The sequence below is a fragment of the Cyprinus carpio genome, chromosome B14 (genome assembly GCF_018340385.1).
Source record: "Cyprinus carpio isolate SPL01 chromosome B14, ASM1834038v1, whole genome shotgun sequence".
NCBI classification, from domain to species: Eukaryota; Metazoa; Chordata; class Actinopteri; order Cypriniformes; family Cyprinidae; genus Cyprinus; species Cyprinus carpio.
The window spans coordinates 14,416,883-14,433,570 of NC_056610.1; the positions used below are offsets into that span (position 1 = coordinate 14,416,883).

The window sequence follows — 16,688 nt, forward strand, 5'->3', positions numbered from 1 at the left end:
ATTCTAAACTGATTCTCTCATGGTCACAAGAAAGCAAGTGTTAGGGGATTCTCTGTTTATTAATTATGAATGCTAATTCAAAAAGCACACAGAGGTACATGTCAATGGATGATTACATTAATGTTAACAAACACAAGAAATGACATAAGCATAAATTATAATTTTTTTTTAGTGATGTTGAGAAGGGCTGTGCTGCTTAATATTTTTGTAGAAACTCTTTTTTCAGGATTCTTATCATGTGCAAAAGAACAGCATTTATTTGAAATGGTAGGAATGTAACTATTTACTCAACTCACGATTCGATATGATTCACGATATGATTTTCTCATTATTTTTTTTTTTAACAAAATGAGATTTAAGACAAGTTATGAATGAAAAGGTGTCCTTTTACTATTTCTCAGACAAAATACTGCACATTTGACACAGAATGGTCTAACTTTAGCTTTTTGACACTATATTACGTATAACATCTGAATGAAACAGAAACAGCAGACGGGCTGAATGAGAACGTAAATTCACTCTCTGCCAGCAGGGGTCACTTATGGAACAGTGGCAATACAGCCTTTCCTTGTTTATCTCTGTAAACAAAGCAGCTGCGCTTATTAAAACTACTTCAATGTGCATTAAACAGATGAAAGATGAAAAGAAAATACCATCTTAACTTTTCTGTAGAAGGTTATATCCCCTCAAAAATACATTCTTATAAACTCCCACCCCCAAACAATCTCAACCGACTTGAATTGTCACATACAGTAGGCTATTTGTGTCGATTTTCAACTGGCTCGGGATGCATCGTTACATCTCTATGAAATGGTAATCTTTAGTAACGTTATGATTGTCTTTACTGCCACTTTTGATCAATTTAATGCATCCTTACTGAATAAAACTATTAATAAAAATAAAAAAAATTATTGACGGAAGCATATTAATCACAAAGATGAGTTGAGCTATACACAAAATATTCCTTTTTTTTTTCATTTTTACTTCTATTAAATAGACTTGTAAGAATGACAAAGCATATCACACAGTATAATTAACTCCCATTAATTAACTGTGACTCTTCTTCTTTCCCAGGAGAGTGATAGTCTGTGGTGGGATGCATTTGCTACAGAGTTCTTTGAGGAGGACGCTACATTGACCGTTGCCTTCTGCCTGGAGGATGGACCAAAAAGATACAGTAAGATTTAAGCTTTTATCTTGTGCCAGTGTCGTCTTGTCTGCAAATTTGCTTGTACTGGTGCCAGTTAAAACCAGGCTTGACGGTGCATGACTGTGTCTATGGAGTCTGGAAATGCAGAAGGTAATGATCCATAAAAATCTGTAGATGACTTTGAATCAACTAAATCCAGCAGATCTTATTGACTTTTATTGGTCTTCCAGGAAATAAGTTCCCTAAACGTCCCATAAAAACAAAACAGTGGTTAATGGCCTTCCAACTCACTATGGAGAAGTAGACTAAGAAAGTGTTGTAATTGGTAAACTGACTTGCAAGATTCATATCTGTGAATTATTTTACCTGCAGCTCTGCCAGAATTTGTCTAAACACCTTGAAAAGCATGAGAGAGTAATTGTTTGCAGTGAGCTCCCTAATGTAGTTTTGGCTGCATTTGCCATAGCTCTGCTAGCTTGTTCATTTTTTTCCCTTTTCTGCACACTTTCCCTATCTTTCTTTCTGATGATTTGAGCTGTGTTGCCTGTCCTTATTGAGTTCTCTGCTTTTGGTTAGTCATGCAGAACACTCTGTCTGTTGCAAAGAACGTGTGAGTCAAACATTCACTGAAGCCCCCTCCTTTTCCGGGGGTCTTTGTAGTGCTTCATAGATTCAGAAATATATACTTTTATTATGCAAAATGAATATGCCACTGGACTGTGGGGAGCATTACAATAGCCTCAGCTTTAGCCTCTTTTCAAGACATGGCAGTTTATTTTTCTTCATTTGGTGAAGTTTGAATAGTTTTAATTGAACAAAGGCATAAATTCAAACAATAAAATGTTTAATTTGTCATTTAAAATGTCATTTCAGATGACAAGTTTCAAAGGGTTCTTCTTTGTATGTTAATTCTACATTTCAGCATGTAATATTTTGTAATTCTCACATACACCATTTAAAAGTGGAAAGACCAAAGCTTGCATTGGCTCTGGAGCCCCATAGGGAACCAATCCTCCATATCGATTGAGGAGGGAGTTCAGTCCGTCTCTTGTGACAGCTCATCTTTAGTCTTCAGAAATGACTCCTCTTAGTTTCAGCCACAAACATACACCCTCACTCCATCACTGTCACTCACACACAAACACAAGCGCTGCATACTACATTTGCTCGGGCCTTTTTTAAATTTCCCAGTCCTCACTCCACCAAGCATCATTAGGGATTTTCTGCATCGGTGTAGCCTCACATCAGTATGCTTGTTTTATTCTTGCTTGTCTTTGTATGACATGTTTACAGTAATCACTGTTCAGGTTCCATTGAGTAACTCATTCCTCTGCTTTACATTTCAAGACATCAGATCAAGGATAATCTAATCCACTTTTTGTTCAGCATGTCCTGATTTAATGTATTTACCTGTTTATGAATTATTTATTTGAAATAAGGTCATATCGCACACATCCAATGTCGCATTTTTAATGCACCCTCTGGAATACTTGATTCTGTGTCCATTAACCTGTAGAATTGATTTGTTGTCCAAGGTAACCTTAGCGGAAGCTGTAAAATAATCTACAAGTAAACTAATAAAAAATGTACATTTATCTGTTTATTTGGTCAGTAGCCAAGTAATAAACAGGATAATGTACGGTCAACAGCCAGTCATTATTGCAAATAAACCAAAAACAAGTGATAATTGTACATTATCTAACTCTAATTTTGCAATTCTTAGGTCTAAATTTGATGTCATATTGAAATGATTTCTATATTATGTTTTTATATGATGTTAAAAAAATAGAATATTTTCAGCATAGTTTAAGCTAGAAAATATCGGTTAGACAATTATTCTGCATTAAATTAAACATAAAATGTTCCTTTACCTTTCCATTTTACTTTAAAAAAATTTTCCCTAATGCTTCTATTAAGGAGATTAACAAAAAAAAAAAAACACCCACTCTACAAACATATATTTGACTTTATTTATTTAAAGGAGACATATTTACCGGATGTCACCAGAATGTGTCTGTGAAGTTTCAGCTCAAGATACTACACAGATAATTTATTACATTATTTTGAAAATGAGTGGAAGCAGAAACTGTTTTTTGGGCCTGTCTCTTTAAATGCAAATGAGCTGCTGCTCCCCATCCCCATTTCCAGAATAGAGCTGTGCCATTACAGCCCGTACCTGCTAAAAAACATCTGTTTTGGTTCTGATTATGATTTATCACACTGAAATAATGCATTTTAAAGCCATATTAGTTTAAACTTCTGATATACGGTTTTCTGAGTGCACACATCCAAAGCATAGAAACAGAAAGTGGCGGTCACAGCATGTGAATACTAAACTAAGTTCTCATTCACACACAAGTTTATGTCAAAACACCCATGAGTTACAAAAGCAGTGGATTATGTCTGTAAGGGTAAACTGCTGGGAAATATATTGCATGTTTATTTTAGATCTATGTGGTGGCAGCAATGCACAGTAAATAAATCAATAAATCCACTTCTCTGTTGTTTCCTCTGAGGCTGGGACAGAATAGTTAGCATGTTTTGCTCAAACTTTCGCCATGGCATTAGAACTGGTACTGCTTGCAAAATCAAAATGACCGCGCCGTGGGTGGAAACGTACAGATTAAGGGGCAGTAATATTATAATGAGATCCCTTTGCCACGTCACCAAGGAAAAGAAATCTGACGCGCTGGGTTAATCTTTTTCACGTTTCCTTGCTTGGTAGATGCACCGGGGACCTGATTATAGCACTGTCAGATTTCCATGATATGTCACCTTTAAAAATAGTGACGTTTCTGCCAACTTCAAGGCCTTCATTACTCACCCGAAAACGATTATTTATTTACTCTATTTATTTTACGTTCGTAGTTCCCTAGATGCCTGGTCACATTGCATTTTAAGAGCTGTTTCAAAAAAAGAAAGGTTCCTAATGGTTGTTAAAACTATTACCCATTAAAAATGGGCATAGCTGAATAAATGAAATTAAAAACCTAACATGATTACAATTAACTCTCTTCATAGTTATGAAAACCCTGATTCTTTCAAGTACTAAGAAATCTCCTCAGACCATTTCGAAACATATAAAATATCCCTTTCAAGCATAAAACAAGAAGCATTGAAGTTTAAGAGACAAGGACTTTACACTTATATTCACAAACGTATACTGTATGATAAGATGTGGGCGTTATTTCACCACAGTACCATTGCGGATGGATGGATGGATAATGGATTGATTATTGAAATGCATTAGTTTAAATGGCCTCACATTCTCCTTCTCTTTTCTCTTTCTCTCATTCTCACTCTCCAGGACTGAAGCTTAGTCTAACTTGTTCTTCTATGTCTGTTCTCATTTCTTGTCTCCTGAAGTGATAAAAGATTAGTTTCTCCATTGAATGTTTCTCTGCATATCTAATTCAAATATTTTTTTTATAAATAATACATCTATAAAAAAAGTAAGAAAATATTTTACACAATATGTTATTTTTATGTATATTAGGTTAGCTTAGTAATATTAGTTACCATTAGACTCCATTGAAATCAATAGTGGGTCAAGTCCCTTGTGTGCCTCACATGAGTGTGTGGAGCGTGGAGCTGTATCGATGTAGACCGTTCTGAATCAGCCACTTATGCGATTCCATTTCAGTTAGGATTTTGTCTCAGAAGGCAGCTGCCTATGTAGGCTACAGACAGCAGCCCGCTCGCTTTGAAATAGGACTTACAATGTGGTTTGGCATGTACCACCCTAGCCACCTGAAGATAGGAACCTTTCAAATCAACATTTTAGCTCATTGATCTTCGGCACCCAAACCTGAACGCAGGACCATATTCTGTACAGCCTGTTTCTGTAGGTGATTTCTGAAATACTGTGAAGTGCTTTAGTTCAGTATTTTCTTCACATCTCTCCTCATGGACATTATTAGCGGGGGAATAATTAATATCTGAACTGAAACACTGTTCTTGTTTTGGGTTGAGGCGAGGAGAGTTTCAAAGCGTGATGCAATGCCCCTGCAACTAACACCCTAGAAAACTTCCACCACTGAAGCGCAACACTTCATCCGACAATAACAAACAAACCAAAGATGAATTTATTCACAGATTTGGATGAAGACAGTTGGAATCTGTTTTGTTTTTGTTCGCTGTTGTAGAATGGCATCAGTGTCGGTTAAAGTCAAGAAAAACTGAGGATATTAGGCTCATTAATCAGGTTTGAGTTGGACTGAACAAATTTATAAGCTCCAGTAAATTTCCACCGAGAGTTCTGTTTACTGATCTGAGAAACTTAACCAATGTTCCAGTGATCAAATCATGTCTGCATTCTGCCAGATTTCTAGAAAATCACTGCTACTACGCTAAATAGAGCAGTCCAGCGAGCAATGCCCGATTCACTTGTTTGAGTCGGTTCCTTTTAATAAATTGGTCAGCCTGTTTCGCAAATGAGTCTAAAGAGCTAATTTTTTGGAATAAGTCTTTATCTGAATGTGAAGCTTGTGAATGATTCTGTTACAGGTAAAAACATTTTACAGCAAACAATACCAAAACACCAGCAGTGCATGCAAAATTATGTTTTTAGAGATGTACAGTGTAAATTCTTCACTCAATCAAGAATTTGGTTGTGCACATTTTCATTGCTGACCAACAGACAGCTGCTTGGTTTGAAAGTGACTTCTGTGTAAGTTGTGCTCCAAATAACACCTAACTATATACAATAGACAATTGGTTTTCTTTGCTTCCAAAATTTAACAGAAAAGGTCTTTAAGTGGCAGTCCAAAAATTTTGACAGAGTGTAAGGTCAGTGTCTGTAGAAATTTTGCATGTTCAAAGTCTAGGGTGAACGCATCTTTACTGAAAACAACACTGAATGAGATCACACAGTAATCATTCTTTTATTCAAAATCATGAAACTTGATGCATTTTTAAATTTGAAAAATTTAGTTTTTAAATTGACATTCCATTTAATAATGGCAAAACAGCAGCAAGATGCAATGCAACCGCAAAAGACATCAGTCTGCATGTGTACATGTGTACAGCCCATGATACTTTCTCAGACAGATAAACTTGATTTCACAATGGATTAATATGGACTGTAGGCCAGTGAAAGGCTTATATCAATGTTATGAAAATAACAAACAACATATTGATTTTTAAAGCAACTTATAATGTCTTTCACTCCCAGAATAATGTCTTTGAATTATCCTCACTTGGGGGATTTCATCAGCTAATAATGATTCTTTTTGTTGATTATACTCATGCATGTTGAATATGCTATTAATTTGATTTATTAGCATGAAGTTAAGTTAATGAAACATTTTTATCAATTGGCAGTCCTAGATTGCAGACATTTCTTTGGTGGAGAGTCTATTGTTTAAGATGACTTGTGAGGGAAAACACAGCAAAGAGAGACAGAGCGAGCTGTGATTGACAGTGTGGGGGGTTGAGAAGGCTCAGCTGCAGTCCGGCGCTTGCAAAGACAGGTCTCAAAGACTGACAGCCCAAGTTTCAAAACAACTTCGAGATGGTCTCTGTGTGTGTTTGTATGAGCGTTCTCATATGCTGTATCTGCAGGTCTGGATTGATACCGTTAAGATTACAGAGAGATGTTAAATGCATCTGTGCACTGGATGAAGATGTGTATGTGTGTGTGTGTGTGCGTGTGTGTGTGTGTGTGTGTGTGTGGTGGTGTGTGTGTGTGTGTGTGTGTGTGTGTGTGTATGTGTGTGTGTGTGTGCGTGTGCGTGTGTGTCTAATGGCACTGTTTCCAAGCATGTGTGCATATGTGTGGGCAGCAGGAAAAGACAACAGCTGTGTGATAGGATGGGTCTTACTCTGCTCTTCCTGCTGTCTCTCTCTCTCCAACTCCTTATTTAATAACAAAACAATATCAACTGTACTGTATGTCTTAATTCACCTCCGGATCAGCGTCATACTTATGCATGTGCATGTTTCAGAGTGTGCCTGATGCATGCACAGCCATGCAAAATATGCACACACATATCGACGTATAATACAGATAGAGAAACTGTGTCTCTGTCAATCGTGTCATCAAGTAACAGGTTGAGTGTTTACCTTGTCCATTAAAGCTCGGTGAAATGAGCAGGGCACTGTTATTGTTGTGCATGTGTGTGCGTGTGTGTGTTTGTGTTTTACCCAGGAATGGGGGCAGAAATGCAGTCACGCTGCACGGTAGATTTGGTAAATACAGAGTCATGAAAAAATGAGGAGTTATGAGGTACCTGGTGCACTTTTGAGCCCAGAACCTTCCAGAAAGTAAACATGGCCCATGCATAATGAACGAGAGGCGCTCTCCTCTTATATGCTCAGAGACCGTAAGGAAAAGGAAGCTTTGGCACGTAGTTTGTAGACATATACAAACTCTCACAGAGACACATAGCTAGCTATATTGATAATGCATGCATTTGGCCGGGCTCTTTTATAATGGACTAATGTAAATCTAATGGACAGAGAATATGTGTGTTTGTGCCATCAGGATATTAAATGTTTATGTAGCTCTGTTTAACAGAGGTCTCAGGTTAACCTCTAGTATCTTGTTTTCCTTTTCATTCACTCCTGACCAGTGGTGTATTGCAATAATTGTAATAATACTTTGTTTCAATACTTAAGTATTTTTTGGGAGTATCTGTACTTTAATTGAGTTTTTATATTTCAGCCAACTTTTACTTTTACTACTACATTTCCTAATTAAAATGTATAATTTTACTCTGATACATTTCCCCGAAGCATATTCGTTACTTACTACAAATTAATCAGAAGTCAGAAGAACACAGACTGCAGGAACGCAGGTTTGACGTATCAGTGGTCTGGCATCTGCAAGTTAGACTCCTAAAAAACACCTTTGCTTATGTGCAAACAAGTGCGTGCACAACCGCAAATGATTCATTTCCCACTCAAGTCGAGTCTGGGATGTGCGATACAGCATCGTCTGTGATAATATGGTAAGTGTTGTTGTAATGATGTGCTATCTGACATTATCAAGTATATCACCAAATCACACAGAGTGCACCCACGTGATCTATTAGTCTATTAAAACTCAAAATTCCAGGCATTCTAAATTGTAGACGGCGAAAATGCTTCTGTATGCTTTTTTATGTTTATATAATTTAATATAATTAACTTAATCTATATCACACAAAGAGTACCGTTTATCTGCAAATATCAGCATGAACACATTTAATAATCATTTCATACAAGTTCAGTAAAGCTATAAGTGACTTATGTTTTAGACATAATGCATTTTTGTTTTTGCTCAATTTTGCTAACGAAAATAGTTCCAAACAAAGATCACAGCACTGCTTTGCGTCTCTAAGCAATGGACAGTGTTTACTTATTGAATGAATCAGCTTTTTGAACAAATCGGTTGAATAAATGATTCAGTGATTCACTCATTCACTCATTTAAGTCAAATGCTTTGTTTCTGAATGAATCAGCCGTTTGAATGAATCAGTTGAATCTCAATGACTCACTCATTAAAAGTCACTTGTTGCCACCTACTGGCGGTTTTAATTTCAAATTTCGACTACTTTTTCATGTTTTAAATTATTTCAAATATAAATTTATGTTAAAAACAAAACATTATTTATCCATCTGTGACTGCAGGTTAAATGCATCCATGTCCCCTCTGAGATACATAAACTGTAAATATACATAAATGCTTTTTCAGATGCAGATTCCAGAAATGTTTTCTTATGTTGGAATGAAAGACACTAAGTACAGATGAAGTGCTTCTTATTCTCATCCAAAAATACAAAATGAATAAAAAAAGTTAAAACTGAACAAAATCTTGCTACTCAAGCTGTGTATGAACATTATATAACATATATTTATTTGCTTCTTTTTCATTTTGCATTTACTTGTACTTTTACTTTCAATACTTAAGTACATTTAAGAAATAAAAAAAAATACTTTTTGTACTTAAGTACAATAAATATCACATAGTTTAAGACTTTTATTCAAATAATATTCTAAATGGTGACTTCAACTTCTACCAAAGTCATTTTCTGGTAAGATATCTGTACTTTTACTTAAGTATGGCTTTCAGGTACTTTATACACCACTGCTCCTGAACTCCCTCTTTTTGTGTTTTCTGCTGATGCCCCCAAAGTCATGTTGTCCCTGTTGACTGTAACATTTTAAGCAGAAGGAATTGCAACAAATTTGGAGGGGGGAAAATAGGGATAAGATGGCAGATGAAGGGAGAGAAAGCTGACTTTAAATAGAATCAGTCCAATACTGAAAAGGATCAATACAAATATTTGAAAAAGTGAAAGTGAAAAACGAATTACAATTTAAAATAACTGTTTTCTATTTTAATAGATTTTAAAATGCGATTTATTCAACAGCTGAATTTTCAGCAGCCATTCCTCCTGTCTTCATCTTTCAGAAATCATTCTAAAAAAGTAAAAGTAACATTTTATAATTATAAATGTTGAAAACAATTGTGCAATTATTTGAAATAAAAATATTTTGTACTGTCACTTTTGATCAATTTATTGCATTTTTGCTGAATTAAAGTGTTAATTTATTTAAAAAAAAAAATCTTACTGCCCCCAAACTTTTGAACAGTAGCGTATATTAAACTATGTTATCAGTTATCTTGTGCTTCTTCAAAAGTATTAAAATAAACATTAATGGGATAGCTAAGGAACAGTTTTATCTTTGTCCTTGTCTCTTCTTCCATCTTACTCTCTTTTTCTGCACGTCCCATGTTCATCCAACAATTTTAGCTTCTTTTCTACCTGATGTGAGGCTCTGTTCCTAGGCCTGGCATCAGGTGCACACAGTAGTAAAACGCGAGGTTATTTAAACAAACCCGGCAGGAAACCTCCCCTCCCACTCCATAATTCACACAGGAATGGGAAGGAGGTGTTGGATTGATCGTGGCACAAAGGGAGGAATTACCTCTTGGAACAAGACTTCCCACGTCCTCTTTATCAGCAGCGGAGACAAGGCCATATCTACAAGCATCATCTTGAGCCCAGCAGAGGGCTAAGAGAGGCTTAAATGCTGCACTGAATCCTGACAGTGACAATGATACAGGCTTCAGGAGTCTTGTGGTGTGACAGAAACTTTGGAGATGTTTCTGACACTGGGAATACTTGACAGAGATATTGCTTTAGATTACATTGTGCCTATATCTTCTAAGTAAAGGCTCCAGTTGGAACCAAAAGGTTGAGGTTTTACAGCATGATTATATTCCAGAGAGAACTTTTAATTCACTGAAATAAATTCTTTAAAAAAACATCTACTGTATTGATGTTTTAAATAACCTAGAAACTAATTTCTTCTAAACTGTTTTTGGCTATACTTTAAAGTCAGCTTTTTCTTTTTCTTTTTTAGACCACATTGGCTTCTATCGTATGTGGGGGATGAGTATGTTTTGTGTTCGACAGAAAATAGAACTTTATACAGACTTGAAATAACATGTGGGTCAGTAAAGGTTGGCAGAATTTCAATTTGACCACCAACATTTTTTCCCTTTTTTTTCATAAACCTTTTTTGTAGTTGTTTACATAGAGTTAAATAGAGATGTGCCCGAATCCGAATACAGTATTGGGAAAGTTAATGACGTACTGTATACTATGGCACCCCTAAAGGGAATAAATACGAGATTTTCAGAGCTATTTCAGAGCATTCTCACACAATTATATCTTTGGGTAATTATCCTGTTTATAAATTGCAGGCATCATTCGCTATTCAGGCACATCCCTAGAATTAAATAATGAAAAAAGACTTGTTTCGCTTTTTTCCACATGAAATTTTCCACATGACTTACATGTTTATTGTTATTGTAAGATGGCGAAATGTTACTATATTGTTATCAGGAATGAAGGGCATTAACTAACCCTATAAAGTCTATTTGATACACAAATTTCTAAGGCCTCTGAATTATCAACATGATCAAAACGTTGCTGAAAAAACTGTTGTAAACTTCATGCATTGTCATATGACTGAATTTTTTTTTACTCTTTTAAAAGTAAAAGGCCTTTTAATATTATTTCTAAAACTCATGTCCTTTTCTGTGATATCTTTAATGATTTTTATAACGATATTTATCATTTTATAAGACTAACTTTAAGGAATAATATTATTTGTTATATTTTAAATTGACATTTACTGGACTGAAGCCACTCAGTATTACATCCATTCATCATTTTTAGAAAAATCATCCTAAAATGTGATTATCAAAATCAGGCTTTTGAGGAATGTTTCTTTGTCCATCTCTCAATCATCCTAATCCTCCATCCCCCACCCAAAGAAAACTACAGAGATGTGATGATAAAACGCATTTAAATATCATCTTACTATGACATTATTGGAATTTATAAGATTGTTAACTGATATTTATATGCATTTTATGAATTTAATGTTACTTTGTGGCAATTTAAATAACAGCAGCTGAACCAAAATGCATGTTTTGCAGTTTGGACCTCTGAATAAAAGCCTGTGTTAAATATGATACTTAACATAAAGCACATATGCAAACTTTTTTTTTTTTTTTTTTTTTTTTTTTTTTTGATTTTGTCTAGATTTTGTCTTCAACAAACTGTTCCAAAGTAAAACAACAATATTTTTCTGACTATGATTTTAAATGTCAGGTTTCACAGGGTTAAATGTGTGTGAAACTATGCAGCACATATTGCAATACTGAAAGTGAGACTCCAGCTAGACTTATCGAGACTCTGTTTTCATGTCGATGGAGGATAGACATCTCAGTAAATCAGATCTGGAAGATGATGGGAAGTCATACTGGTTGATTCGGTTGTGGTGGCATCCGTCCGGGAGCCCTTGAGGAACTATGTGCCCCATGAGTATGCGATGGAGCTGGGAGGGAGAGAGAGCCAAGCCAGCCTCTCCTGAATTATGGATGGAGGGGAAAGGGGGGAGGTGTGGATCAGGACTCATGGGAAAAGCGCAGCACACATTCAGACACACACACACAGAGGCAGTGGTGTGAGGCCAAGCGTGTTGTGAGGGCGGTTGTGGGTGAGTGGAGCTGTTCGCCTGTGTCTCGTTTTGCCGCGGATGTCTTCGGGGATTACTGCTGGAGAGGGGAGAACTCCGAATCTATCAGACAACCTCCCTCTCTCGCTATCTCCCATCCTCCGCATCACTGAGACCGAGATGTGATGAGTCAGAATATTCTCTGTGGTGTATCATAATCACAGCGCAATTCTGTATTTTTATCTGCTGGATCTGTTTTCTAATCAGTCACCGTAGCACAGATCATTTGAGACACTGTGACCTCGAAAATAACAAAAACTCACATTGAGCTGTGACCTAGTGTTTTCTCAGGAGCAGTTTACCCAAAAATTTTAATTGGGTCAACGTTTACTGCCTCCCATCATTTCAAACCCATGGTTTTCAGTGGAACACAAAAAGAAATGTTACACAGCTCTTGTTATATTGAGTCTGTCGAGCTCCAAAAAGACAAAAACAATAAAAACACAAAAAGCATCATAAAAGTTGTCGATATGACTCGTAGAAAGCATTCCGACTCACCAACAGGAAGACCAGCCCAAGGGTTTGGGTGTCCAGGTACTCCAGACAGACATTTTGTGCATATGCTTGTTCGCCCTATCGACCATCTAGATGTCATCATTTCATGTTATCTCTCTTTTTTTTCCACCAACAATATTTTATTCTCTGAGATCAATGCTCTTTGACGAAAGATTGAGGGAAAGGGAGAAAGGAAGGAAGAGAGAAAGAGGGATTGAATTAAAGTTTTATGAAAGATGAATATTTCATATTCTGGGAACTGAATTCCATACTAGTACAGTGTGTGTGTGTGTGTGTGTGTGTGTGTGTGTGTGTGTGTGTGTGTGTGTGTGTGTGTGTGTGTGTGTGTGTGTGTGTGTTCATTTATGTGTATTTTTTACAATTTCCTGACTTATTTCTTTGGTTTCTATTATTAAGGTGATGATACCAGATTTGTATTGGCATATACAACCAGTTGTTATCCATGGTATCCACAATGTTAACTTGACTAACTTGTCTCCAAGTTGCTATTCATAGTTGTATTATAGTTCATAGTTGCATTCTGGTGACGATACCTGGCATTTGCTGTAAGGTCATTTTTATGGTTATATATATATTTTAAATTTATTTTTATTTTTTTTTACTTTCTGACAAACTGATATTGTGACGTGTGGGGCGGGGCCCAGAGTCGTGGGCACGGAGCGAGGCCGGTGGAGTAAATGATAATGAAATAAACCTTAAACACTAAAAGTTATCAAATCCCACGTAACAAAACCATAATTAAAAAATAAGGAGTGACGACAGTGCAAGACGAGAGAGGACCAGGCCTGGACTATTTATGTTGTTATATTATATTTTATGCGGCAGTTGTCCATGAGGGGCTGCCGCTTTTACTTTTGTTTAATATTTATTTATTTATTAAAGTATGTTTAAATGTTTGCCGGTTCCCGCCTCCTTCCTGATCTACGAACTTTGTTACATATATATATCCAGCTTTAAAAACCAGCTTTAAAAGCCACTTTTGATAAGTTTAATACATCCTTGCTAAAAAGACTATTAATTTCTTTTAAAATAAAATCTCACCGACCCTGAACGTGTGAACTATAGTGTATATATAAAATTGTTAAAGTAAATAAAAACAGTGGTATGTAGAATTTTGTCTAAAAACTGGATTTGGGTTTGGGTGCTGAATCGAGTTGATACTTGGGGTAACACTTTAAATTAGGAAACAGTATTCACTATTAAATAATTGCTTATTAGCATGTATATTACTAGCGTATTGGTGTTTTTTATTAGTACTTATAAAGCACATATTAATGCCTTTTTATGCATGACCATATTCTAGATCCCTTAAACCTATAGTCCATATCTGAGGGAAAACTGAATATGTGTTGCCTAATCTAAAGTGTTATACTTGGTCATGCTGAAAGTCTGGTATATGTTGTTGTTTTTTATTTTTAATATTGATTTATTATTTGTGTATTTTTGACATATTGACAGAACATTTTGAATTGCATATTGCAAACAACAGAATTATTTCAAACAGAGGTTAACGGCTGCTTGAACTATTCAGCTAGATAGCAAAAGCACTACACAATCCTTTGACAAATCATCTCTCTGGTATATATTATTCCAGTTTCACCTCGCCAACTTATCCTCTGTTAGACTGTGTATTCTCACATCTCTGTTTGAACCAATACTTAATCATTATCTATTCATAATTCACGCTTACAATCTGAATGTTGTCCCAATAGAGAGGGTAAAACACAGAGTCATGGGAGCTGCTTCTGCATTTTAGGTTTAGAATTTATGTGTGTGAAAGAGAGAAAGAAAGAGAGAGAGAATGTAAGTGTGGGTTGTGTTTTGGAATGGAGCGATTGTCCCCAGAGAGATAATTACTGACAAGGAAGGGCAGGGCGAGAGCTGTTCTTCTCTTTTTTTATCCTTTTTTTATAAACCACGTTCTTTTTGGAACCCTCACTGTGAGTGTCTCGCGCCAAATGAAAATCTCGCATGCTTCTTGCAGTCAGTCAATATTGAAGTCGAATAACTAAAACCGCAGTTGTGGTGTTTGATAAGTTCACTGTTGCGCTGTGCTTTGAAACCCTTTCTTCATTTTTACTCGCATATATGTTTGTTGCTACGATGTCGTAAGTTCTTATGGCACGCTTTATAAATAACGAGTTATTTGTAATGGTGGAAATAAAGTTTAGCTGGCTCACAGCAGGCGGGATTGTGCACTTTTTGGCCCGCTGTTTGGAAAGTCACAGTGTGACCTAAAAAAAAGTGGGTGCAATATTCCCTTCCCATAATGCTGAAGCACAATTAATGATGTTGCTGTTGCAGTCCTTTTCAGCATTTTCTCAGTTCTAAAAATATTCACCTGTTTTCTAATGGGATCTCACCTGGGGAGAGCCAGCCAACCACTGGAGCTCTGCTCCAAAACATAGTGAGTTGCCTCACAGTTAATTTTTTTGAGGCAGTGGACCTCTAAGGCAGCATCGTAAATGAAATGAAATGCTTTATATTGGCAGCAGCTCTGTACATCATATAAGTAGTGCTCCTCACACAAAATGATTATACTTACTGTTGATTTCAATACAGAAGAAGTGTGTAATACTCTAAGAAGCATAAGTACACAGACAAAATTAGGGGTAAATAATTGTTTCTATATTTGTTATTAATGTTATTAATATTTATATAAAATGGCATTGATCAAACGTCACAGTAAAGACATTTTTAAAGTTTAAATTGTTGCAATTTTTTATGCTCTTTTGAACTTTCTTTTTATCAAAGAATCCTGAAAAAACTGTGTTTTATGGTTTCCACAAAAAAATACTCAGCACGACTGTTTTCAACATTGATAATAATAAGAAATGTTTATTAAGCAGCAAACTGGCATATTAGAATGATCTATGATGGATCATGCGAAACTGAAGACTATTAAAACAGATTAATTATTTTAATTTCACAGTTACTGTATTGTTTTTACCATATTTTAAATAAATGCAGCATCGATGAGCTCTATAAGAGACTTCTAGACTTCAAGACTATCAAAAACATTTAAAAAAAAATCCTACAAACATTTAAACAGTAGTGTATTTAAGTGGTGCTTTAATGGCAATGAAAATGATCCTTTTCCGTATTTAATTCACTGTAATTTTTTATACCATCACCTTTTCTCCCCATTGAATTTGTCACAGTTCCTGGGATTGGGATTGACTTCACAGTGAAAAGTTCATAATTAAGGTGCCTACATTTTGAAACTGGCTTCAAATTAGCACTATATGAAGTTTCAGAACTGAGCGTGCAACTATCTCTTCACATTAACTAAACATTAAAAAAAATTTAAACTTTCCATTACAAAAAAGCTCCTTTATTCCAAGTTTTTAAAATAAAAAGTATTGAAGTATAGTTCAGGCTAAGTTTTTTGGAGAGAACTCTCTTCTCTTTTCTTTTCCCAATACACACTTATCCCAGCATGCATTGCACTGCAGAGCACTCCATTGACTGTGTAATTATACCAGAGCAGGCCAAACCTGTATGGTTCTTATTTCTTCTGTGTAATACAAAAGGAGACATTTTGAAGAATTATAGTGGTTGCACTTTTCCATACAGTCAGTGGCCATGGAACTGAAGGCTTTAAAGCTTGAACAAAGAGGCAAAAGCAGCATGGCTTGTGTGCTGCATTAATCCTCCCCTCCAGTGAACTGTTAACCACTACGACCGGAGTCATAGGGAATTCAAGACCTAGATCAGTCCGATTCATTTTGAGCTTTTTTGCGAACAATGATTCATTGAAAAGATATGATTCAATAGGTTCTGATTGAATGCAACAATCAGCATATGTTTTTTTCAGTGAATACAACTTACATTTTGGTGTGGGCATCACACAACAAAGCTATCATATGATTTTGAGGACCTGAAATATACTGTACTAGTCATATGGACCACTTTTATGGCATTTATGGAGCTTTTCTGTCTTCTGTGAAGCCTGGAAATTTCATTGTGATAAGATAAGAGTGAACGGTACAAGAATTTGTGTTGA

At 35.8% G+C, this 16,688-nt stretch overlaps 1 protein-coding gene across 3 annotated transcripts in view; it reads left to right on the forward strand.

Annotated features, from left to right (window-relative positions):
• Positions 1 to 16,688, forward strand: part of LOC109102482 (LIM domain-binding protein 2) — a 51,351-nt gene that overhangs the window by 11,447 nt on the left and 23,216 nt on the right. For all 3 annotated transcript variants that reach the window (XM_042738193.1, XM_042738192.1, XM_042738191.1), the window contains exon 2: positions 1,075 to 1,177. In XM_042738193.1, the coding sequence (XP_042594127.1) occupies positions 1,075 to 1,177 (103 nt within the window). The remainder of the gene's footprint in view (positions 1 to 1,074; positions 1,178 to 16,688) is intronic.